This window comes from Gymnoscopelus microlampas (assembly GCF_963454915.1).
Source record: "Gymnoscopelus microlampas genome assembly, chromosome: 17".
Lineage (NCBI taxonomy): Eukaryota > Metazoa > Chordata > Actinopteri > Myctophiformes > Myctophidae > Gymnoscopelus > Gymnoscopelus microlampas.
The window spans coordinates 15,838,941-15,863,310 of record NC_139954.1 but is presented as its reverse complement, the minus strand read 5'-3'; the positions used below and the strand labels follow the sequence as shown (position 1 = coordinate 15,863,310).

At 42.2% G+C, this 24,370-nt stretch overlaps 1 protein-coding gene across 1 annotated transcript in view; it reads left to right on the top strand.

Moving 5' to 3' along the window:
- The window catches only part of slc4a3 (solute carrier family 4 member 3), a 73,371-nt gene that overhangs the window by 18,125 nt on the left and 30,876 nt on the right, over positions 1–24,370 (top strand). Inside the window, exons 4-5 of the mRNA XM_084084651.1 lie at positions 2,323–2,507; positions 5,390–5,649. Coding sequence (XP_083940777.1) covers positions 2,323–2,507; positions 5,390–5,649 — 445 coding nt within the window. The remainder of the gene's footprint in view (positions 1–2,322; positions 2,508–5,389; positions 5,650–24,370) is intronic.

Genomic DNA, 24,370 nt, shown 5'->3' with positions numbered 1-24,370 from the left:
GTCTTAATGGGTTAAGTAAACAGGAAGTAAATGAGCTTTTATTTTTTAAATGACGTCAATTCCGGGTCTGTCGTCATCAGGCAGTGAAAGCATCATTCATACGGTTGATAACGACGCCAACTGGTGGAATACCACTGAAAACACAAAAACTTGGCTTTCTCGTCAACGGCAGAATGAGCCTTAGCAGAATCCGGCAGGCAAAGAGTTAACAGCATTAATGAGTGTTTCTTGCCTTTACGGAACGGAGCAGGAATTGTGTGCAGAGAGAAGGGGAGTGGAAACGGTGAAACAAAAAACATGATTGATTGACGCCTCACTGCATCAGTGGAGCGCTGAAAAACCTTGAAGCCTTTGTGTTGTAGCAGCGCATCACAGCGTTGGGTGCCGGTTTGTACCTTCATATCACCGGCTTCCTTTGAAAATGACTTGTCGCCGGCCTGCCGCTTTGTTGAGGCTGGTGTGAACGCAGCATTACGGGTCCATTTGGTTCTATTTGTGCACTCAGAGATAAAGTAACAGTTTGCTTTTGTTTATCTTTCCGTTTCCCTTGTTTGTTGCCTTAACTCATTTACCCACTTACTCCCAGACTTGCTTATTTTTGCCTACACAGACTTTCTCCATTCAGTTCTAGCGCATAATTATAGTACATGAGTAATGCGAGGAGGTTTTTTTTTTTGCAGACTCTGCAGGTGATTGGGTTGCACTGCTCAGTGCTGCGAACGAAGGTGCTGTCAGCACTCCATGCAGAAAATACCGGTCTCTGGTGTTTACTGTGTGTGTGTGTGTGTGTGTGTGTGTGTGTGTGTGTGTGTGGCGGGGAGGCTGTGGGTGGGCTGTGTGCTTGGAACTGCTTCGGATGACCTATACTGTATGAAAGGTGACACTATTGATAAAAAAAAAGTAGAAGAAGAAAAAAAGCTGACAGTGATGAAGATCTGCTTAGCACTAGGTTTAACGTGTGTGCACGTGTGCACTTCTGTTTCTGTGCATGTCATGAGAGAGAACGGGAGGCAGAGAAAGCTAAAATGGAATAAAGGGAAACCAAGCTACATGTTGATCTGTTCCCTGTGGAATCAAACCGTTTAGAAATTCAACTTACTTTTAATAATGTATGATATACATAATATGACTTGTGTGTCTTGTATGAAGAGGCTGTAGTTGACTAGATCTATGTGAGAGCAGTAACGTTGACTCTAGATTCATGGAACCAAAACTTCAATGTTAAGGTCTGTACCTTAAGAAAATATTCACAATGTTTTCTGAGTGAGTGATTGATTGATAATTCTGTTTTTATCAGCACTACTGTATGTTTTTGGAGTATAAATAATATAAATATGCATAGTCATTTATTTATTCTGTTGTTACGCCGTGACGTTGCGCCCCGTCAGAACAACTTCCGGGTCCAAGCGTGTATTTTGAACAATATGCGCAGTGCTGTGTCCCTCGCTGCTTTAACAGATCTGAGACTAAAATAACGACTAAATTGTCATTCTACCGCTTTCCTGGCAACGACAAAGAGAAGAGGAAATCGTTATTTTATATATATCTATATATAAATACATATAAAAAAGAAATATTATAATGTTAATAATAATAATAAATACATATGTATATACATACATATATTATCCTACTTTTGACTGTCTATGATATTAGCATTAAGACCCTTTTTAATCCTCAATGGTTCATTTCTGAAAAAGGAGGTTATTGTAAAAAATGTTTGTTTACAATGAAGAGTGGACGGCGCTGGTGACCCGGAAGTGACGTCGGACTACAAAATAACGTCAAACTTAACCCATTAAGACCTGAGGTTCCGGTTCTACAAATGTTTTCTAAATCCTAACAGTTTTTTGATAAAACCTATGTTGCTGTCAGTGGTTCTCAAACTTTTTCACGTCAAGGACCCCCAAAATGATATGTATTTGGCTGCGGACCCCCTTCTCAAAATATTTTGTTCCAGGGACCCCCCCAGAAGCACAGATTTGAGTTACAAATGTTCGCTTTAAAATATATATATATTCAAAGGTGTGCACAAGTTTTCACAAATTTTCGAAAATAGCAGATCTACAAGCTCGTAGCGCGGCACTCGGTGCCGCGCTATGAGCTTGTAGATCTGCTATTTTTGAATAGCCAAAGTGTAAAATAATGCTCTTTAGCTCAAATCTAAAAATGACACAGATGCGTTCCAGGTCTTGGTGGGTTAATCAAAAACGTATCTGGTATTTAATGTATGGGATGAGGCTTTTGACAGTGTACTGGACTGTAGGTGTAACCAATGTTACCAACTTCTTCTCCTCGTCCTGGATTCCCTCTTCCTCTCAGTTTAGTTTGGGGTGCCAAGAGGGTTTGAGGGACCCCCTTCCTCCTCTCTCCACTGTCCACATGGAGAACGAGGAGCACAAAGCCGCAGTCCCAGTGAGGAGGGGAGAGGTGCGCGGGATTGTGGGAAATGCAGTCCATTTGCTGCCAAACGTAGAGGCGGAGGGAACGGCAGAGCCATGCAACAGGTGGGTTCTCAAGGTATTTTGGGACTTTAATTCTAAAAGAGCAGAACGTTTTGCACGCATATAGATCGACAGGTTGTGCAAGACAATGGACTGACTATTGCAGAAAAAAGGACTCCCTTCATGTCGTTATTGTTTCCAATAATCTTTTATTAAACATTTTTGTATTGCAATTGATGAAGACACTTATACAATACAATAATAAGTATAGTGTACTGTGTGGATTTATTTATCATTTTCAAACGCAGTTGACCCATCCGATTGACTGTTTAACATCCATTGGAACTGGAAACTTGAAAACAAATGATTTTCCATTACTGAAGTCCGGAGGCAGGCCACTCATTTCTAAATCTAAATCTAGAGCACTTAGTTAATTGAACTAATTTGATTATACGACAATAAGCAAAAATGTTTTGGATCTGTCTATATAGATGAAAAAATATATCTACTAGCTCACATTGTGTTGCATCGTGACACATTGTGAGCTGGTAGATCTGCTATTTTCAAACATTTTGGCACAAAATCGTTGTGCGACAAAAGTGTAAAATAAGCGGTTAATCGATTCGTCAATATATAAAAAATATAGATTATGAAAGAAATTCACTTCTCGATTATTCCATTAATCAAAGTAATCGATATAATAATCGTTAAGAAAATAATCGACACTTGCAGCCCTAATAATATATAAATAAAATACATGCGCGCATGCACGCGCAGTCGCACACACACACACACACACACACACACACACACACACACACACACACACACACACACACACGGACCACAATGGAAATAATCTCAAGAGTTTTTTTTTGTGTTTTATCTTTTTGACACACATGTACAATATGTTCATAATTATGCTTTTTTTTCAATAAAACGATCTAGCAATCAAACTTCAATCAAAAAACAACAAACAGAAAAGAGGGTTGTTGGTACATCTGATGGTTTCATTTATACACTCTGAGTTAAGGATTTTATTGTTTGTAACATGGAAAATGGAGTGCTTCTGTATGCTAACTGATTGCATACGTATGTCTGGATCTCAGTTTGTTGTGTGTTTGTTTTCCTTTGGAACGTTAACATGCGGTGCAACTGGGCAGGAAAAATCACAGTAAAATAAGAAAAAAGACCTAATTTAATATACCTTTCATTTATTAGTGTGTTTAATGGAGCTTGACATGTGCAGGCTTCATTTATTTCCTTTAATATGAACATAAAATAAAAATAACAAACATAAGCCACACATACATGTGTATGTATGTCTTAACATGCTCTCTATGAAAGAATGGCTTTGGCTGATCTGTCTAGATATGACATGACTCATCTGTCTCGTAAACCGTCAGAATATGAATAATTTGGTGATGCTTTGAATAATAAATGGTGCTTGTCGCCTGGAGGGCAGGGGCTGTGTGGTGGTCCAGGTACCCATCTCCCTTCAGTGCCTGACAGGGGATAAAAGGCGGTCAGCGATTCAGTCTTATAACAGCTTTGACACCGTTGGCAGGGTTGAAACAACATTACGCCGCAGTGTCATGTAAGGTTTCACTGGTCTGTGTGATGGAACCCAGCCAAAGGCTGACTCTGGGACATCAAAAGAACCAAGTACAGTATATATACTCACGTAAATACTCAAGTATTCAAAAGTACAAATTACCCCTGTGAGGTGACAAGAAGGTCAGTTGGCTCTCATGCATTGAAGGAGGTATGAGCTCGGCCCTGCCCTACCTAGGCTGGTGAGGGGAGTGTAGCGCCCAGGATCACTTCGAAAATTGGCACCGGATGAAAAATAAGGCTTACAAAATCGTGGAATAAAAATAAATGCAAATTACAAAGTACATTTTCTTTTAAAAATCAATGCATTGCTGTATTTGGAAATTTGGAACATCGAAAACCCCCCGGAAAAAAACAAAAATTGTGAAAATACAGTTGCAGATAGATCAGTTATTTATTATGATTTTTTTATAGGGCTTAAGTGGCTAATTTATAAATACTTTTTGATAAGTTTGTATCCCAAGAGTCCCTCCCTAGAAATGTGGCAGCGTCAAAAGTACAATATTTCTATGTCAAATATAGCTGAGTGAAAGTCATGAGCTTCCAAAAAAAAAAAAAACCTCCAACTCCAAAATGTTTTATAAGTACAGTACTCAAGTAAATGTACTTATTTACTGTCCACCACTGCTCAGGGGAGGCTTGGTGAAAAGGCCTAGTTTGAGCCTGTTGCTGTAGCCTGGCTCCAGCCTCTGAATTGCCAGCTGTGCTGCGCAGCCCTCTGTAGGTGAACAGATAATAATGCAACCAGCAGCCTGTCAAAATAACAGCATTCCCATAGCAACGTTGCTCTTTCTGTTGTAGTTGGAGATGTAACGTTGTGAAATGTCACAGTACGGTATGGTCTCAAACTACCACCAATACCATTATTGGTATTGGTGGTATTTCATGGTATTCATTTTGTTCCCCCTTTTAATTCAATTAAACATACTTTTAAAGTGTTTTGCATTGAAGAAATAGAATGCTTTATTGAACTGAAAGATAGGTCTGTCTGTCTGTATGTATTAATTGAAACTCTCATGCATTAGCATTGTGATATTTACACACAAATATTTAACGTAAAGGATCATTTATACCGCAGGGACAGGATTGTAGGGAAAGGCTTACATTCCAGAATTGTGGTTGCTTGATACCGCGGTATACCTTAAATGGGAATTTATTTTTATTTACTTTAGGAATTGGTCCATTTGTTTGCTTCAAAAGTGTCAAAAGTGTTGAGTTTTGTCTTTTGAGGGGGCAAGCGAGTAATTCAGACGAATTCAGCCGAATGGCCCCCGTGTTACGTTGTTAGCCGGGTGGGCCGCAGACTGATCTGATCCGTCCCATCTCGTCAGTGCTCTGCAGGGAGCGTCGGACCCCTCCAACGTGACCACCACCACCACCACTGCCACCACCGCCGCCGCTGCCCGCGGCTGGTTCCGGAGGAAGCCCGTCCACCATCGCCTGGCGGGGGCTCAGCGGAACAGCTACGACCTGCGAGAGAGGATCTGCATCGGCAGCATGACGGCCCTGGAGACCGCCGTCTACCAGCAAGTGCCCACCGACGAGGCCGAGGCCCAGATGCTGGCCAGTGCAGACCTGGACGACATGAAAAGTAAGACCTGACACACTCACAAACGCTAAGACGAGTTCACATGAAGAGCATGGTTCCATTTCCTTTGCGCTTTCCCTTTGTCCCTCGGTCGGTGAAATCAGTTCAGTGGCCTTGTGGTTCGAGTGTCCGCCACGAGATTGGGAGGTCAGGATCTTGCATGTAAAAACATCAGCTGTTGTTGACCAAAGACAGTGCTGTACCACCAAAAAATAATAACAATATGGGGTCTAATAATGCAAATGCTCCCATGTGGATCTCGGACATCATGTGACCATTTCTGTGACGTCAGTCATTTATGACGTATCTATGGCGTAAGATTCCATATTTGGGCAGCGTTTCAGCCTGTTCCCCACACACACACACACACACACACACACACACACACACACACACACACACACACACACACACGCACACACAAAAGGCGCGGCTTGCGACTTGTGAGCTTGTTGAATAGCAATTTTTCAATAGCGTTTGAGTGCTTAAATAAAAATTCAGTTTGTGCTTATCTAAATCTACCCTTTTCAAATTGATTAGAAAATATTGCACATTTTGACAAAATATCAGTTAAAAAACACTGGTAATTGGTGTGATCGCCAAAATCTGGATCGGTATCACAACTGAAAATCTGGCATCGGTCAGGCTCTAGAATTGAGGTACGTAGCTTGGAAGGGTGAGCAGATATACTGTAAGTGGACGAGTACCGTATATTATGGGGAAAGTAGAGTGCTTACCGTGGGCGTTTTTGAAACATGCTTTGAAAGAGCCTATAGGGCAGGCCTTCACAATAAGCCTGCCACAGTACATCTGCTGTGAGGGGAATATAAATAAATATATGTGACTCCAGGCTCTTGGCGCTGCGTTGCTCACCACTTAACCCTTTAAGGCCGGGAACGCATCTGTGTGTAACCACTTTAAACATTATACTTTGGCTATTCAAAAATAGCAGATATACAAGCTCATAGCGCGGCACTGAGTGCCACGCTATGAGCTTGTAGATCTGCTATTTTCCTTTTTTAAATCGTGATCATTTGTGCAAATCTTTGAATGTATATATACTTTTCAAGCGAACATTTTTAACTCAAATCTTTGCTTCTTGGTGGTCCTTGACATGAAAAAAGTTTGAGAACCACTGATATTATAGCAACATAATGAACAAAAAGGATTTAGAAGACATTTGTAGAATCCCCCAGAAGCAAAGATTTGATTTAAAATGTTCGCTTTAAAAAATTATATATTCAAAGATTTGCACACATTTTTCACGATTTTTCAAAAATAGGAGATCTACAAACTCCGCGCTACAAGCTTGTAGATCTGCTATTTTTGAATAGCCCAAAGAGATCTTAAAATGACACACAGATACGTCCCCGGTCTGAATGGGTTAATAGACAGTAAAGACAGAACGCAGAAGGCCTTGTCAGCATTCTTTCTGCCTGACTGGGGGAATCTGCCAACATCGGATGCCATGCTCCAGATGTCGTAGCAGCACTTTGTACCCTGGGAAACACAACGTACCCACTGATCTCTCAGTTCGCTGCATGAATATTCACCGCATACAGTACGTCTCCCATCAAATGTTTAGTCCCTTGTGCTTATTGAAAATGAGTAATTGGTATCGGCAGTGGTGGAAAAGGTACTCAAATGTTTTACTTAAGTAAAAGTATCAATACTGCAATGTAGAAATACTCAGTTCCAAGTAAAAGGCTGAAATTGCAAAATGCACTTGAGTAAAAGTACAAAAGTATTGGCATCAAAATGTACTTAAAGTACCGAAAGTAAAAGTAGTCATTAGACAGAATGTCCTATTTCAAGTTTTCAAATGTATAAATATCTTTTGAAAATAGCAGATCTACAAGCTTACGATGCGTTGCATCGTGACACATTGTGAGCTTGTAGATCGGCTATTTTCAAATGGCCAAAAATGTTTATAGGGCTGAAGTGCGTAATGTATGTTTTAGTAATAATAATCTAAATCTACAAAGTAACTAGTAACTACATTTTTCAAATAATTCTAGTGGAGTAAAAGTACAATATTTACCTCTTGAGATGTAGTGGAGTAGAAGTAAAAGTATTGAAAATTGGAAATACTCAAGTAAAGTACAAATACCTCAAAATTGTACTTAAGTAAATGTACTTACCACCATGTTACTTTCCACCACTTGAACAATTCTATTTTGTAACCTTTAATTGTCCGGAGAAAGTAGATTGAGCTCTTACTACATCAGTGGTTCTCAAAGTGGGGGTCCGGGGATGTTCTTGAAGGGGTTCCCATGGTCCACATGCAAAATGGTTGATTGATAGTAATTAAGAACCAAATGGACACTTACATAATGTGTAACTCTGACAGTGTACAGATGGAACCAAATGGGCCCTTGCTGTCCATTTTGTTTCCATCTGTACACTGTCAGAGTTATGGGGGTCCGTTGACATACCAAACTGGGGGTCCTTGAAATAAATAAAAACGTCTTAGAACTACTATTCTACATAACATGATGCACAACGGTCACTGTAGAAATCTCCCATTGAATTTACAATTGTTGTGAGTTGTTCATTCAGCACCCTCTAGTAGCGGTAAAATATAACATACATTTAACTGTTATGTGTCTCCCTCTGCTGGTTACCTCTGTGTATTGCCTGTAGTAATCAATTTCAACGATAGTGGTGGCCACAGTAATATAAGGGGTCAATGATACAGTACTGTACTACTCTAGAGGCTCTGTCAGGCATATTATTGGTATTGGAATGACGTCACTGTGTTTGTGGCCCCAATGTGTTGGTCTTCAATCCATTTAGACTGGGAATGCATCTGTGTCATTTTAAGATCTCTTTGGCTAATCAAAAATAGCAGGCTGCTATTTTTTTAAATGGTGAAAATGTGTGCAAATCTTTGAATATACATATTTTTCTTTGCTTATGGGGATTCGACAAATCTCTTCTAAATCCTAAAGTTTTTATTTTTTTTTAGAAAAAAACGTATGTTGCTATAATCAGTGGTTCTTCATGTCAAGGACCCCCAAAATTGTCTTAATGTGTTAATGTACTGCTGCTATACAACTGAAGCCTGGCTTAAAAAAAAGGGGCATTGCAGTCTTTTGTTGTGCACAGCTGAGCTGCACCCGCCAGAAAACAGTGCCAATGACAGTTCAGAAACCTGCCTACCAGTGAAATCATTTCAAACTAGATAATCATTGTTATTTTCTTTATTAATATAAGAACAATGGCTTCTATTTCAGCATGCTAACTACCCAGAAAGGGGAAAGACTCTATGAGCTTGGAAAACCCATCAATGATAGGCAGCTTTCTGAACTGTTCATAACTGCCCAATGAGACGCAGAGTGGTCAGATGGAAATAGTGCCATCTTACAATGAGTGAGGACCAATTATATGAAGAAAATGGGTGATGTGCTCCTTTAAGTGAGGAGGTAGGGAAACGTGAAGAAAGTGTAGTATATGTTTATAATGACAAATGAACTGAAAATACCTAGAAATGTACAGTATATGGTATACAGATATGACATTGTTTCAGTGACCCTGCCATTGGCACTTCAGTGAAACATCAGTGGATTGTTCAAGCATTGTCACGGACAAAAGTATTTTCTACTTTACTGGAGTATTTTCAATTTTCAGTACTTTAACTTCTACTCCACTACATCTCAGAGGCAAATATTGTACTTTTACTCCACTGCAATTATTTGAAAACTTTAGTTACTAGTTACTTTGCAGATATAAATTATTATATTATAAAACATTACATTAACCACTTCAGCCCTATTTTATACATACATAAGCTATTTGAAAATAGCCGATCTACAAGCTCTCAACGAGTCGCATCGTGACGCGTTGAGAGCTTGTAGATCGTCTATTTTCAAACATTTTAGTACTTTTACTTTTGGTATTTTAAGTATATTTTGATGCCAATACTTTCGTACTTTTACTAAAGTAACATTTTGAACACAGGCCTTTTAGTTTGTAACGGAGTATTTTTATATTGTGGTATTGATACTTTTACTTGAGTAAAATATCTGAGTACTTCTTCCACTGCACTGTATGTACAGCGCGTGCGTGTGTGTGTGTGTGTGTGGTGTGTGGTGTGTGTGTGTGTGTGTGTGTGTGTGTGTGTGTGTGTGTGTGTGTGTGTGTGTGTGTGTGTGTGTGTGTGTGTGTGTGTGTGTGTGTGTGTGTGTGTGTGTGTGTGTGTGTTGTGCGTGTGATTTTGCTGTGCATAGACATTGCACTTGGTGATTGCATGAGTGCACATAGCAATAAGGAGTGACGTGTGCAAAAAGCTGGACTCCAGCCATCGGCCGACAGATGCCAGGGTCCTGCTATGTGTTACTTCTGGAGAGTTTAGTAACCTGGGGTGCAGCTGCTCCTCCCGTTTTCTGTCTGTACTTTCCACGAATCCCTAACCGTTGCTTTGCATGACAATGTTCTGAGAGACGTGCGAGCGAGAGAGAGCGAGAACCTGAGCTTAGCGCTGCCTGGCTGGAGACACGTAGGCTCAGCTGCAGAAGTTTACATCTTCATATAAAACTTAAGTACACATTTTAAGAGTCTTTTTCCCTGCCCGCTGCCGATAGTAATGTTAGGTTGTTAACCCATTTAGACCTGAGGCCGATTCTACAAATGTCTTCTAAATCCTAACGGTTTTCCGAAAAACGTATGTTTCTATATCAGTGGTGCTCAAACTTTTTCATGTCAAGGACCCCCAAAATTATATGTATTTGGCCGTCGACCCCCATCTCAACATATGTTGTTCCAGGGACCCCCAGATGCAAAGATTTGAGTTAAAATGTTTGCTTTAAAACAATATATATTCAAAGATTTGCACATATTTTCACGATTTTTCAAAAATAGCAGATCTACAAGCTCGTAGCACCGAGTGCCGCGCTACGAGCTTGTATATCTGCTATTTTTGAATAGCCAAAGTGTAAAATAATGCTTTTTAGCTCAAATCAAAAAGTGACACAGATGCGTTCCGGGTCTTAAAGGGTTAAACGTGTCCTCAATTTCCCTTTGCTATAGGGTGTTTACATGACGGATATATGCGAGTAACTGCTCGTTACTTTTCAGAGTCGTTTGCCTTTTCATTAAATGTTTAGTTAGGCTAGCTATTACACACTTAATGTTATAGTTAACAATTGCGGATTGATTACTGCAATTTACAATTTAGGCATTTAGAAGACTTGTCTTATGTGGAGAAACTTACAAAGTGCAAGATCAGAGTAAATGGCATGAACCCTGTAGTCAACAAGAGACAGGGTAAATGGTCACATAGGTGGAGTGCAAATAAATCAATTAAGTGCTGCAAACCTCTTGCTAACTTTTATGGTTGCATCACCAAATTGGTTTAACACATTATTTGCCTTTTGTATTTAAAATACAAGGCTAAATACAACATCAATGAATGGATGAAACAATTCTCTGTTTCATGCAACAGTCTTGTCAAATGTTAGTCTTTAGGCTATTGCTTTGTAACGTTGCTTAGTTTCTGTTTATAGTAGCCCCCACCACCACCATATGTACGCACGCACACACACGCGCGTGCGTTAGCACACACACACACACACACACACACACACACACACACACACACACACACACACAGTGCTTGTGTAAATGCACTTATCCGTGCGTTCCAAATGTTGGTGGGGGTTGGGTCGGTGGAGCTTATGGGAGTCATGATCTCAGTATTTCTAAAGTCCTGGCTACATGCAGGGCCCTGACACCAGCACTCAGAGAGAGAGAGAGAGAGAGACAGAGAGAGAGAGGTGGCATGGGGGGAGGGGTCATGTATGTATGGCAAAGGGAAACAGTCCACTCCAGCATCCGGGGGCATTAATTAACATGGAGTCCACAGTCGATTGTCCTTCATCAGCGACCCTGCCTCCGGCCTTTCCTGCTTTTACTGAGCAGCAGGGCAATCATCGACTGTTCACAAACCATCTGGAAAGCAGAAACAGAACCGCGGCGCTCACGCACAACAATCAGATTTGTTGGAACTGACAGCCTCTCCTTTCCCCCCCCCCAATGAGTCACTCAAACAAAACTTTATTTTTTAATGTTTTTATTTGTTTGCGTAATGGACGATCGCTCGCTTTTATGTCGTTATCCAAAACACACAAATTGAATATGAATTTGTCACGTGACTCATGTTTTGTCTCTAAGCAGTTTCATAGAATGATTGGTCCCTGTTGGTGTGGGTTCACCCGGCTAATAGTGAAGCTGTTTTACTTTCATCCAATTAGAGGCCAGTATGTTATACGAATACCGTTCTGTTCTGGTATGCGAATCTTAACAGATTTGTGAATTGTTGAGATACAATTGAGCCACTGACCTAGTCTGAGGAGAAGTCTTTTCTTTTAATCACACACATTGCATCAACATTTTTCAATCCCCCAAAAAAAAACACAATTTAATGAAAAACTGAAAAAACAAACTCTCATGCACACACACAAAAACAGACACAACTACGCACGTAGAAAACGTCCCCGGCGGGTTTTCAGGGAGGGTCCCTGTTTAGCTCTCCGACTCGAGAGCACCTGCTGTGGGCAAGTAAGGCCACTATGCCAACAGGGGAAACATAGTTTCCATGGAGACCCTGAGTGCGAACGGTGGGACTCCCTCGGTAATTCAGCATCATCACATCTGACTGAGCAGAGCGCCGCAGACCGATGCCGGAATAATGTGCTGCTTCATTACGTTCACATTGCTTCAGTTTTAAGCTTCTGTGTGTGTGTGTGTCTGTGTGTCTGTGTGTCTGTGTGTGTGTGTGTGTGTGTGTGTGTGTGTGTATCTGTCTGTCTGCCTGTAAAAAGCAACGTGTGGCATCAGTGAAGATGAAGAAGTAACTCAAATGCTGTCATCTTTTAGAGGCTTTGTGACTTTGACCTTTACCCTGATGCAGTGCCGCTCATCGTTCGGATGGAGAATGATGACTAAAGGGCGCCAGCTCTTCCGACTTCTCCCCTCGGACCCGCCCTTTATGCCGTAGGATCAATGAGCTGGTGGACATCATGGAAAAGGGTGGAGCCCTCGTTTCGGCTGATGGGCAGTCTGCTCGTTGAGCATCAATATTTTACTTTGGCAGTGACGGATTATGTTGCTGCCATTTTTTCAGTTTCTCTGGCTGTGGATCCTTCTTTCGCCGTTCAGCTTGTCTGCACCCCAGATCTTACGTCATTATTTGTGACTTTTACTGGACGTAAAAGGATCATTTCTGGACCTATAATTACCTTGAAAGTCCTTTGTCTTTATGGGGCTCGCTTTCGTGGCTGCAAATCATCTCTTATCGTCACATTGTAACTATTCCCCGTAGCGTTTGGCTTGACAGAGGGTCTCGTTTTGAGGGAGGGACCCCAAGAGTCATCATATCTGGGGCCTCGTGTCTGGAGCGTTGGTGTCCAGTGAGGGACGTCCAATCGAGTTATAGGCCCGACATCTCCACAGAAACCCCGGCTCGGCAGAGCGGAGACCCAGGAGGGAAGTGACGGCGTCTAGAAGTCGGGAGCCCTGGATGACCAGCGTGCGCACTCGGAGGAGAAGGGCGAGGAGGAGGAGGCGGTGCCGGCTGCAGAGATGACGGACTCGGGGGGACGGGAAGAGAGCCTGGAACCCGCGGCCGCTGACAACGCGCATGGCACCGACCACGGAGCGGACTCGGGGGGACGAGAGGAGAGCCCGGGACCCGCAGCCGCTGACGACGCGCACGGCACCGATCGCGGAGCGGAACGTCAGGCCAGCAAGGTGCAGAAAGGCCCGGGTCTACCGAGGCAGCGTACCCTCACACAGCGGGGCTCGGCGGTGGATGGCTTCGAGGACTTTACGGAGTTCGTCTTGGATTTTGACGACTACGACCTGCTGGAGTCGATCCACACACAGATGGTACCGGAGCCGGAGCCGGAGCCGGAACCGGAACCGGAGCCCGAATGTAAGTAGCCACGCAGTTTGTCTTAACGATAAAACATTCGGCTGCACGCACTAGCGACTCCTACTGGTGGGACTCGGTGCAGGGAGGCGATCTGGGGGAAGATACGTTACGCTCTTCTGCCGAAACTCCTAACTGTCGAGGGTGAAAAGAAGCAGCTGGTGCCTCCATGTGTACCAGAGGACACATGTGGTTGTCTACACCCTCCCCAGGCCAACAGAGAGAGGGGTTTACAGGGACCACCGAACGCAGGGGGAATTGACAAAGGCTTAATTGGGAGAAAAGGTGGTGGCAATGGTGGGTGGGGGGGTATTCGTTTGAAACGGTGGGAATTCCTGTTGTTTTCAATTTTCCCGTCTTGTGTTTCCGATTAGATCCCCAACATTGTATCTGTTGTTTCAGTTTAGCTCAGCTTTGTTGTTACCACGGGTAAAGTCCTCCAGCAGAAGAAACAAAAAAGCACAAAAGCTGAAACAAAACATATCATGTCAGGCCAATTCATAAACACGGCAAACACGAGTGTGGACACTGCACAAATATGAATAACATGCCAATTTGGAAGATGCTTTTATCAGAGTGTGCTTTCTACCAAGCTCAGCGTGCTTGAGCTGCTTGTAAACAGTCCTCGAACTCTTAACACTAGCAATGTTGGTGTCACGCAGCATCCAGTGATACACCACAGTGGGTGGATGGCTTTCATCAAAGTAAGTGTCAGACAACTGAAGAACATTTAGTGTACAAACAAGAAGTACTGTGTGTGTGTGTGTGTGTGTGTGTGTGTGTGTGTGTGTGTGTGTGTGTGTGTGTGTGTGTGTGTGTGTGTGTGTGTGTGTGTGTGTGTGTGTGTGTGTGTGTGTGTGTGTGTGTGTGTGGATAGATAGATAATTCCTTTCAGGCTGGAACCATGTGTCTCCGTATGTCTTCTTTTCAAGTGAAAAGTAAATAATAACTACATTGGATCCATTGGAACACAGTTTTCAGTGTTGTTCCATCTCCTGAAAAGTAAGCATTTTGGACAAGGTTTCCGACTGACAGGGACAGTGCATGACATGCCAAAGGAAAAAGGGGATATCCCGCACACTGTTTTCACTTACAGAAAAAAACGAAGTTTTTAATGCAAATACAACGTTTTGGTCGCACTAACCATCATCAGGCATGACATGCCAAAAAGCACATTCATTGAACATTATCATGTTTTTGGTGAACGGTTAACTGAACGTGTCCATTTGCAACTAATGAACGTGAACGCGATGGTTGTTAACTCCCGCGAGAGATAACCACCTGAAACCTAGCATCCTTACTCAGGGGGCGAACATTCTGCAAAAATAGTCGATCTGCAAGCTCACAACACAATGTGTCACGAGCTTGAGTCAATTGTCTCATGTAAATGTTGTGTAAATGTTTGTGTATTATATTCAATATTATGGTCAAACCTGTGACTAGACAGTGGCCTGTATTAATAGTCTGGCCCTTAACCTTACAACTCCTAATGAGAGACATCCATATTCTAAAGCTAGGGGTGATATCAAATTGACATTCAATTGAAAAATAAATACAAATCGCTGTTTAGCTTAACTCAGAAGTGAACTACAACTACAACTGTATGTGTATATCCTTGTCGATCGATCATTGGGAGTTTACTCATTGCCATTGATTCTGTAGCACACCAATCGCTTAATTAACGACAATCGGAGCCTCAGTCATGGCCACGTGAAGCTCCGAGCTGTGTTCAGGGTATTGAGTTAATTGACTGAATGGTGTGTGCCCCTGCTGTTGCCTGTGTTCCCATTGATCCGGTGGCCTCCACGGGGGCAACGGCCGCAGCTAGAGCGGAAAGACATCTCATTGACATGCCGATGCTATTTTGGCTGTTTTGCTCTGTACTTGGCTTTGGAGCTGTGTTGATAATGAGAGCACTGGGAAAGTGGCACCGGCAATTAGTTGTAGGTATGTAAAGATATACAGCTTCTCTACCTCTAATACTGAATACCATTCATTTATGTTCAAAGAGGAGAGGGACAACATCAGCGCAAGGTTGCTGGGAGTCATGAACTTGAGCGGTGCCTTCCAGGAGCCTGGATGGCTTAATTCTATAGGCTTAAAATAATTGATATAAATATTTTTGGAAATCTCTATGGGTAGAATGAATGGGCTCTCGATCGGTGGAACCACAAAATGGCCGCCACTGTTATGCCCTATATTGACCGGTAACTCTAGGGAATGGGATGTGGGCAAGGGTGTGTGCATTGGTTCATCATGACTCTTGTGGTGTTGGTGGGGGTTCTGAACCACTAAACTATGTCTGAACATCCAAGATAGGAACGAGGGGTAAGCACGCACATCCCAAAACAATTTATCGGGTGCTGGACAACAATACCGTACATCAGGGAAAGAGGGGAAGTCCACACACCGTTTTAGCTCCCAGTGGAAATGTTTTCTATTCAATATTTATATATACAAATTGATTTAATAAAAAACCTCTCTACTGAGAGCTAAAACGGGGTGCAGACTTCCCCTCTTTCCCTGATGAACATCCAAGATCTCATGGTGGTGTGGTGTAATGCTTCATTAGGCTCAGCTGCAGAGCATTTTGGTGAAACCCAGAGAGAACACCTCGCTGTCTGCCGTGGGAAAACACGTGGGATTAAAAATTCACCTTATTCTCTGGTGTTCAGTATGTGACTTATGGGTTATTAAGGCATCTTAGGTAGGTTTGTCATTTATCTGGTTTTGGGGACCTGGGTAGTTGCACCAGCTGTTTTTAAGTTCTTATGTTGTAAGGAACATTACTCACACTAGGGGTTTAGTAGTTAGAAGTTTGTTTAGCTAGTTTCTCAGTTATTAACCACTTGAACCCTAGCATGTACCTATTCTGGGGGGAACGTTCGTCTAAAATACAGTACAGTAGCAAAAAGGATTTGGGGGAAAAAGAGCGGACCAAGTGTAGAGCCGATCCCGCCTGTGTCAAATCATTGCCCTGTGTGTCGCGTAGAAAATGGTTGACCACGACCCAGGTCTTGAAACGAGCGCAGTTTCACAGGAGTGCACGCGCCCGCTTGTCGCTCCGGCTGTCAGGTTGCCCGTGCCTCTGTACCTGAACACTTGCCTCCCATTGAAAATTAGTAACTCGTGCTCATAGAGTTATATAATAACTAGACAACGGACAGCCCTGCCCCCACCTATTAATTTCAATGAAGTTGCTCACCCAGCGCGAGAAGCAGCGGAAGTACACTATCCTTCCGCATTTTTAGTGCCCAAATGCGGAATATTAGAGCACAGAGCAGGCACAGTAGCGTTTTAAATAGGAAGTAGTGCAATATCAGATTTGACCACCAGGACACGGCAGCTTCAATAATCCTCTGCGGTCCTGGGAGCTTGTTACTGAGCACTGAGCAGGCTTACTTTTCAATTTTCAGTTTTCATGACAAGCTGATATTTAAGAAGCCGTTCAAACTTCCTCTTTGAATCATTCTTCACGTACACTGGCATATCAGTTATTATCATGTCTTATGAATAAAGATTAAAGCAAGCTCATTGATTGATTGATTGACATTTTTATTAGGTAAAAGAATGTAAAACAACACAGTTACATTTATAATACTTTTGTCTAAAAGGTCCGACCAAAAAAGTCCTTGCGGACTATCTTTATTAATACGTTATCAATGTAATCAAATGGGTATGTCACTCCATTTTAACCGCTGTTCCTGGTCAAGAACTTGCTTAAATATGTAGTGTACCCATGGGCTACATTTGAACTGTAATACTGTATTTTTGTAGTGCATTAGTTATAACTTAGAAGCTGTTTACTGCAGTGGTTCTCAAAGTGGGCTCCGGGCACACCCCCAGGGGTCCTTGTGGGGGATCCAGGGGGTCCCCCGGCAAAGTATTGGACCTGTACAGATCTGGAACCCTGAGAGTGTACAAATGGAACCAAATGGACACGTAAGAGTCCATTTGGTTCCATTCGTACACTTTCAGGGTTATGGGGGGGGGGGTGTCCGTGGTCATAATGTCATAATGTTAAACTGGGGGTCCTTGAAATGAAAAAGTATTTACAGTACACTTCATCTTCGCTACTTACATCTTAGGCTTAGTTCTAACTTACGCACAGCTGGTGTAACCGGCCCCAGGCCAACAAATATCAATATTCCCAGAAATCTTTATCATGTCAAGCCCAAAAAAAAACGTAACACAGATATGTTTTGACTGGCTGTTGTGTTATGACTTGTTGGAGAGTTGTGCGCCTCTGGCAAAACATTTGGATAGTGTTAACTGGTGGGTTTTTTTTTCTCACATATGCAGAAGTGATTTATGCTCGATTCATACATGGTTGCGCATCGTGTCGTGCAATCGAAAATAGCCGATCCTCAAGCTCACAGCGCTTCGCATCGCAACTCGTGCGTGAGCTTGTAGATCGGCTGTTTTCGATGGCGTGACACCATTACACAACTAAGTATAAATCATGCTTTAGTGTCATGTTCATGTGGGGATACAGCCTATGATTTCTACGGATACAGCAATATTGCATCATAGGTGCCAAAAGAGGTTTGGTAGGCTTCATAGAAAGCACATGTATTGGACTGGGAGGCACATATGTATTATTACGTTATTATTAGGACAGGGATTTTTCAGCTTTGTGTTACAGAAGTGAAATGAATCATATGCTTTGCATCTGACCGAGGCCACTGGAACACGCACACCTAGCCTGTTCAGAAACAATTTGACATGCAAGCATTTCACCATATTACACTGGAAACAGATGGAGGTAATTCAGAAGCTGTCATTGCATTTATGTATTTGATATTTTTTCCCCCAAAATGTACATTAGCCAATTACTTTACCCCTTTTTTCTCCCAATTCAGTCGTTATGCCAATTCATTATTCCCACTTTGGGGAGGGGGGGGGGGTGGATCACAAATCGGTGGCCATGACCAGTGTTGCCAAATTCTGGGAGAGAAACAAGCAACCAGGTCTAGTAAAACAAGCCCAAAATAAGCGACTATGGGCCAAATGAGCACGTTAAACATATACATCAGCTATTTTCAAATAGCAGATCTACAAGCTCACAACGCGTCGCGATGCGACGCGTTGTGAGCTTGTAGATCGGCTATTGAAAATGAAATCTTGGGGGAAAATTATAATAAGCATACCTGGCAACACTGGCCATGACCCCAGCCACAGGAGTACGTGCAGTATGCAGTGACAAAGTTCACCCTCCCAGCCTGGCTTCCCTCCTGGAGTCCCCCGAACACAACCAATAGGCTCTATGCACAGCAGCCATAGTATCACTTCCTTCACAGGTGTTACCAATGACACTAATGAAGGCTCTGTTCCATTTAGAGTAGCACAGTGGTTGTCAGACTTTTTTAATTCCCACGACCGCCATAACTCTGAGAGATCCACTGGTGTAGCAGAGTGTTTCCAGTGAGCCAACATGCACAATATCAGCACCCTGACTCTTGTTTGACCAGAATGGAACAGAGCCTGCATTTAGTATCATTGGCAACACCTGTGAATTTCTTCACAATATGGCTGCTGTGCATAGAGCCTATTGTGTTCATATTGAGTCTATATTGCCGAGCGTCTGTATCACAGACGGCTCTGCGAGCTGAATTCACTGTGGTGGAATCAAACACCTATACACTCTGCGGTGGTGGGCAGATACTTTTCCCCTGCGCTACCCGGAGCGCCCTCATTACAGTTATTTAACAACTTTCCACCTATGGTGTCCATATTTGGCCATAATTATAGGCGGGGGAAAACAATCTAATACAATCTCATGGTTCCATAATGGAAATGGTGTGGGTTCATGTGAATCTCAGACTTCACGCGACCAGCCTGTGATGTCAGTCATTCATACCTTTTATTTATTCTCGAAAAAGACATTGAGGTTGCGCTCGTTTGCAGTGTCGTCGAGATACATCACAGTGCAATTTTATTTTCATGTTCACATCAATTATTCATATCAAAAACAAGACAAAACAGAACCAAATGAAACAACCTTTCCCTATCGTGTGATCATACAACACAAATTTAAAAGCAATTTAAAAGCAATTGCAGACCCTTGTGGGTAGGCCTGCAATCAAGGATTTGATTTGGCCGTATGTTATGGGAGAACAGATTTTAAACTTAAGCTGTAGGTCATTCCAGGTGGTTGGGGCACTAAAACAAAAAGCTGTTTTCCCCAGTTCAGTCCTTACTTGTGAGCTTAAGCGTGAGCCAATCACTGGAGCGTGTCCTATGTGTTACAGGATTCCAATCCAGCAGGGATTTGATATATAATGGTAAAGTCCCATCAATTGCCTTAAAAATGAACAGGTACCAGTGTTTGTTTCGCCTGTCGGCCAAGGAAGGCCAACCACTCTATCATACAGGATGCAGTGATGAGTCCTATAATGTTCACCAGATATAAAACGCAAAGCAGAATGATAAACTCTATCCAAGGGCTTGAGGACAGAAGGAGCAGCATTTCCATAAATGACATCTCCATAGTCCAACACGGAAAGGAAGACTGCTTCAATAACCCTTTTCCTACATGCCATTGTGAAACTAGCTCTGCTGTTTCTGTAAAAGAAACCCATCTTTTGCCTTAGTTTACAGGCCAGATTGTCTATGTGGCATTTAAAAGTGAATTTGTCATCAACCCATATTCCAAGGTACTTGTATTCAGCAACCCTTTCTATAATGGATCCATTTGAGGTAGTAATGTATAAGTTATTACAATCTATTTCCCTGGCCCTAGAAAATAGCATGAATTTAGTTTTGCCTGCATTTAGTACAAGCCTCAGCTCTCTGAGTGAATCTTGGAGTGCATTAAATGAGAGCTGCAGGTTCTCAGTTGCAAGCTGGACAGAATCAGCAATGCAGTAAATTAATTATGAAATGAAAGGTAAATGTTTCAAAAAAGTATAAAACATTATGTGAATAAACAATTGCGGAGGTGCTTCTGTGGCATATTGGCAGTGTGCATAAGAAGTTTGGCGCTGATCGGTGCGAGATTAGCTCCAGACACAGACAAACACACACACACCCTCTTAAAGACTTCATGCAGAGCCACGCCGTTAAAAAAAATATTTGAAAAAGCCAATTTACTGTACAAGCTCACAACGCGTTGCCATCTGTCGTGAACTTGGCGATCGTCTATTTCTCCCCCACCGCGGCACCGCCGTACGATGAAGTATAAATTAGGGCTTAAATGGATAATTCCACTGTACACGTGGATCAGCAATAACGGGATGTCAGCTCACGCTGTAATAGCCCTTTGCATGTTGGTTCTTTCTGTAATAGATCTAATCTAAAGCACATGTGCGTTATCACTGACCCAGGAGGACAATCAGGAGTGTTGGCTCGGGCGGCGAGTTGCTCTAGCTAAAGTCTCAGAGCAGAGTACAGCCAAAGGCTTCCCTTTTCCAGTTCAATACAAATGCATCCCCGAGAGAAATCCCAGACCTGTGAAAGTGCAGAGATGGAAAGCTACTGCTTTTACTCTTATTATTGCTACTCTGTAGCCTGGTAAACCCTCCCTCCGGAAATCTCATTTCAATTCGATTTCAGAAAGGAGTCTGGTCTGAAACGCCTTTCTCCAATAATCGCTCTGCTCGCCGAGCCGACGAGCCTATCAGCGTCGTCGCTCATTGTTCTGTGATTGACAGCGACAGTTGGCCAATCAGGTGGCGAGTTCGAGTGAGCCCGAATGAACCCGAGTGCAGCCTGAGAGCCGCCGAAAAAAGACGAACGGCAGCCATTGTTGTTTGTGCGAGTGCCTTCACTTCTTACTTTCAGTTTTATAACGCTTTCAAACTTCTTTTTTGAGGCACGGAATTTACTTATAAGATATCGTTTGGATAGAATTTAGTTGTTTAACTTCATATATGTGGTCAATTAATCATGACAGAGCCTATTTAAAAATATAAATTTAGAGAACCGGCAGGGGCGGGGAGTGACACGCATGTATCCCAATAAGGCAACCTATTTTCGGCATGGCCGTCCCAAAAGTCCCGTTGCGTCACATAGTCTGGAGCTCGTCAAATTGAACTGCTCATTGGCTGAAGGGGAAAAACGATCATTGGTTGAAGGGGTTGTCAGTCAACGGTATTACTCCCACCCAACTCCAGCCCACAGCGATTATTGCAGAAAGGCGTTTCAGACCAGACTCCTTTCTGAAATCGAATTGAAATGAGATTTCCGGAGGGAGGGTTTACCAGGCTAGCTACTCTGTGCTTTTTGACAGAATCTGTATGAGTAATTTAATTTGTATTATTTGAATGAATTGTATTAATTTAAACCGTGATTAGAACTGGAGAAGTGGCTTATGCATTGCATTAAGATGGAATGCACTTTAATGTGAATATTAAACATGAACTTTTGTTAATGGACCTGTATCAAATACTTAAGACAACAAATTAAGAGGAATGTTCCTGAATTATAGCTTCATAATTATGTTGTCAATATGTTTTCACAACCAGGAATTTGCCTTGTTGAGGTTGGTGGATTACACATTTGATTTGTCTCCTGATATCAGACACGTAATTCTCTTGTTTGTAGCTTTGGGATAGGGCACTACTTAATCTTCAGGAATTTCAACTCAAATGTCCAAGGACATGGGGAGCAACAGGGGTGAATCCTTGTTTTGGATATCATGTCCTTCCCTTCACACTAAGACGTTTTGAAACGGACCCTTTCTCATGGGCACCAGAGCACAGCCAGGTCAGAGACAGGTTCAAGCTCGAGTGCACAAGGATCGGAGGAACAAAATTAAGTCTGACCTCACATGCAGACAGAGCGAACTCTGTATGCCCCGTGGTATGAGAGATTGGCTCACCAAAGTCAGCTGGAGCCAAGCAGAAGAGGATGGACGACTTCATTCTAATTTGTGAACAACAGCCTCCTATGTAACTTTGTCAGCCTTCACTTTGCTCCTTTGTCGTCGTCTACCCCACCCCCCCCTCCGAACCACCCCTGATTCATGAAGGCATGATGCCACCAATGACTTTTTTTTCTTTTCTGTGTTTTACTTTTTTCAGTTTTTCCCCAATTGAATTGTTGTGGTAATACTTAAACATGATGCCCATGCATGTTAAAGCATTCAAGATTACTTATACTGCATAAATTACAACCCCCAATAAAGAGAAACATGCACTGAGTCAACAAGAGACTATGCATACTAGCAGCAAACTTTTATCTCCATGTTTCAACTTTTTATGTTTTTTTTTTTTGTAAATTAATGCCCTACTTTGTTGTACAAGAGTGTCACACAAACGCGTCAAGATGTGACATGATGTGAGGTTGTAAATCTACTATTTTGAGATTTTTTTTTAAGTCAAACTGATTAAGTGTGTCTGTGGCTTTTATAAATATTAACAGCTATGGACATGCAAGGTTTCTGACGATATGCATGCATGTGTGTGCACAGAGTTGATTCTGATTCTGATTCTGATTCTGAGTTGTTTTTTGGCAGAATATCCAAAGGTTCTGAGGAAAAACCGCCACCACCACCTTCATGTCATTTAACTCACTCTGCTTGTGGAAAAAGGTTCTTGGAAGTCAAATGTAATGTTGGAAATGTGGCTTTTTTTCCTCCTATAGTGTGACAATATCTATGAGTATAACCATATTTTGTAGTCATATTTGTTTATTTAACTTAAAGGACATAGGTTTTCTATGGCTTATGGTATCCATTTAATTTCTTTGACACAATAGCATACCTCACAAGCCTTACAAGCCCCATAAAACCAACGATGCATGATGTAAAATATCCATATAATGAATTGCAAGATTCCCCCTGGCATTCTTGCAAAACTCTTCCACATGGGTGGACCTCCCAGGTCTCCCAATGCGTTGTCCTTATAAAACTGTGCCCATGCACCCTGCTCGCTCTCTGTCTGTCTCTCTCTCTCTCAATTCACACAGAAAATCATAGCCAGGTCCTTCCTTTTACGGCAATACCTCGTCATTATCTTAAATTCAATAAGATATGGTTTGCGGGCTGCAGAGCTTGCAAATTGAATTACGCCTTTTGAACTCGCAAAACGTCTGGCGGCGAAAAACCGACTCCCCCTCTAAATAATGACCCATGTCTGTATCCCATGGCGGACACACATTCTCGCTCACCCATGTAGCTCTGGGCCTGCCATTATCGGATGTTCATCTTATGTCAAGTGGAAACTTAACCCTTTAAGACCGGGAACGCATCTCTGTGTCATTCTAATATTTCTTTGGCTATTCAAAAATAGCAGATCTACCGGCTCATAGCACGGCACTAATGAGCTTGTAGATCTGCTATTTTTGAAAAATCGTGAAAATTTGTGCAAATCATTGAATATATATATATATTTTTAAAGCAAACCTTTTTTAATAATTATCTTTTGCTTCCGGGGGGTCCCTGGAACGACATATTTTGAGATGGGGGTCCACGGCCAAATACATATCATTTTGGGGGTCCTTTGACATGAAAAAAGTTTGAGAACCACTGCAACCTCATATGTGTTTTCCAAAAACTGTTAGGATTTAGAAGACATTTGTAGAATCCCCCAGAAGCAAAGATTTCAGTTAAAAATGTTTAACATGTTTAAAGATATATTTAGATATATATATTTAGATTTGGACACATTTTCATGATTTTTCAAAAAATAGCAGATCTACAAGCTCATAGCACGGCACTCGGTGCTGCGCTATGAGCTTGTATATCTGCTATTTTTGAATAGCCAAAGCAATCTAAAAATGACAGAGATGCCTTCCCGGATTGAATGTGTTAAACAGACATCTAAATCAGATTTTATGATATTTTTTCCCTCC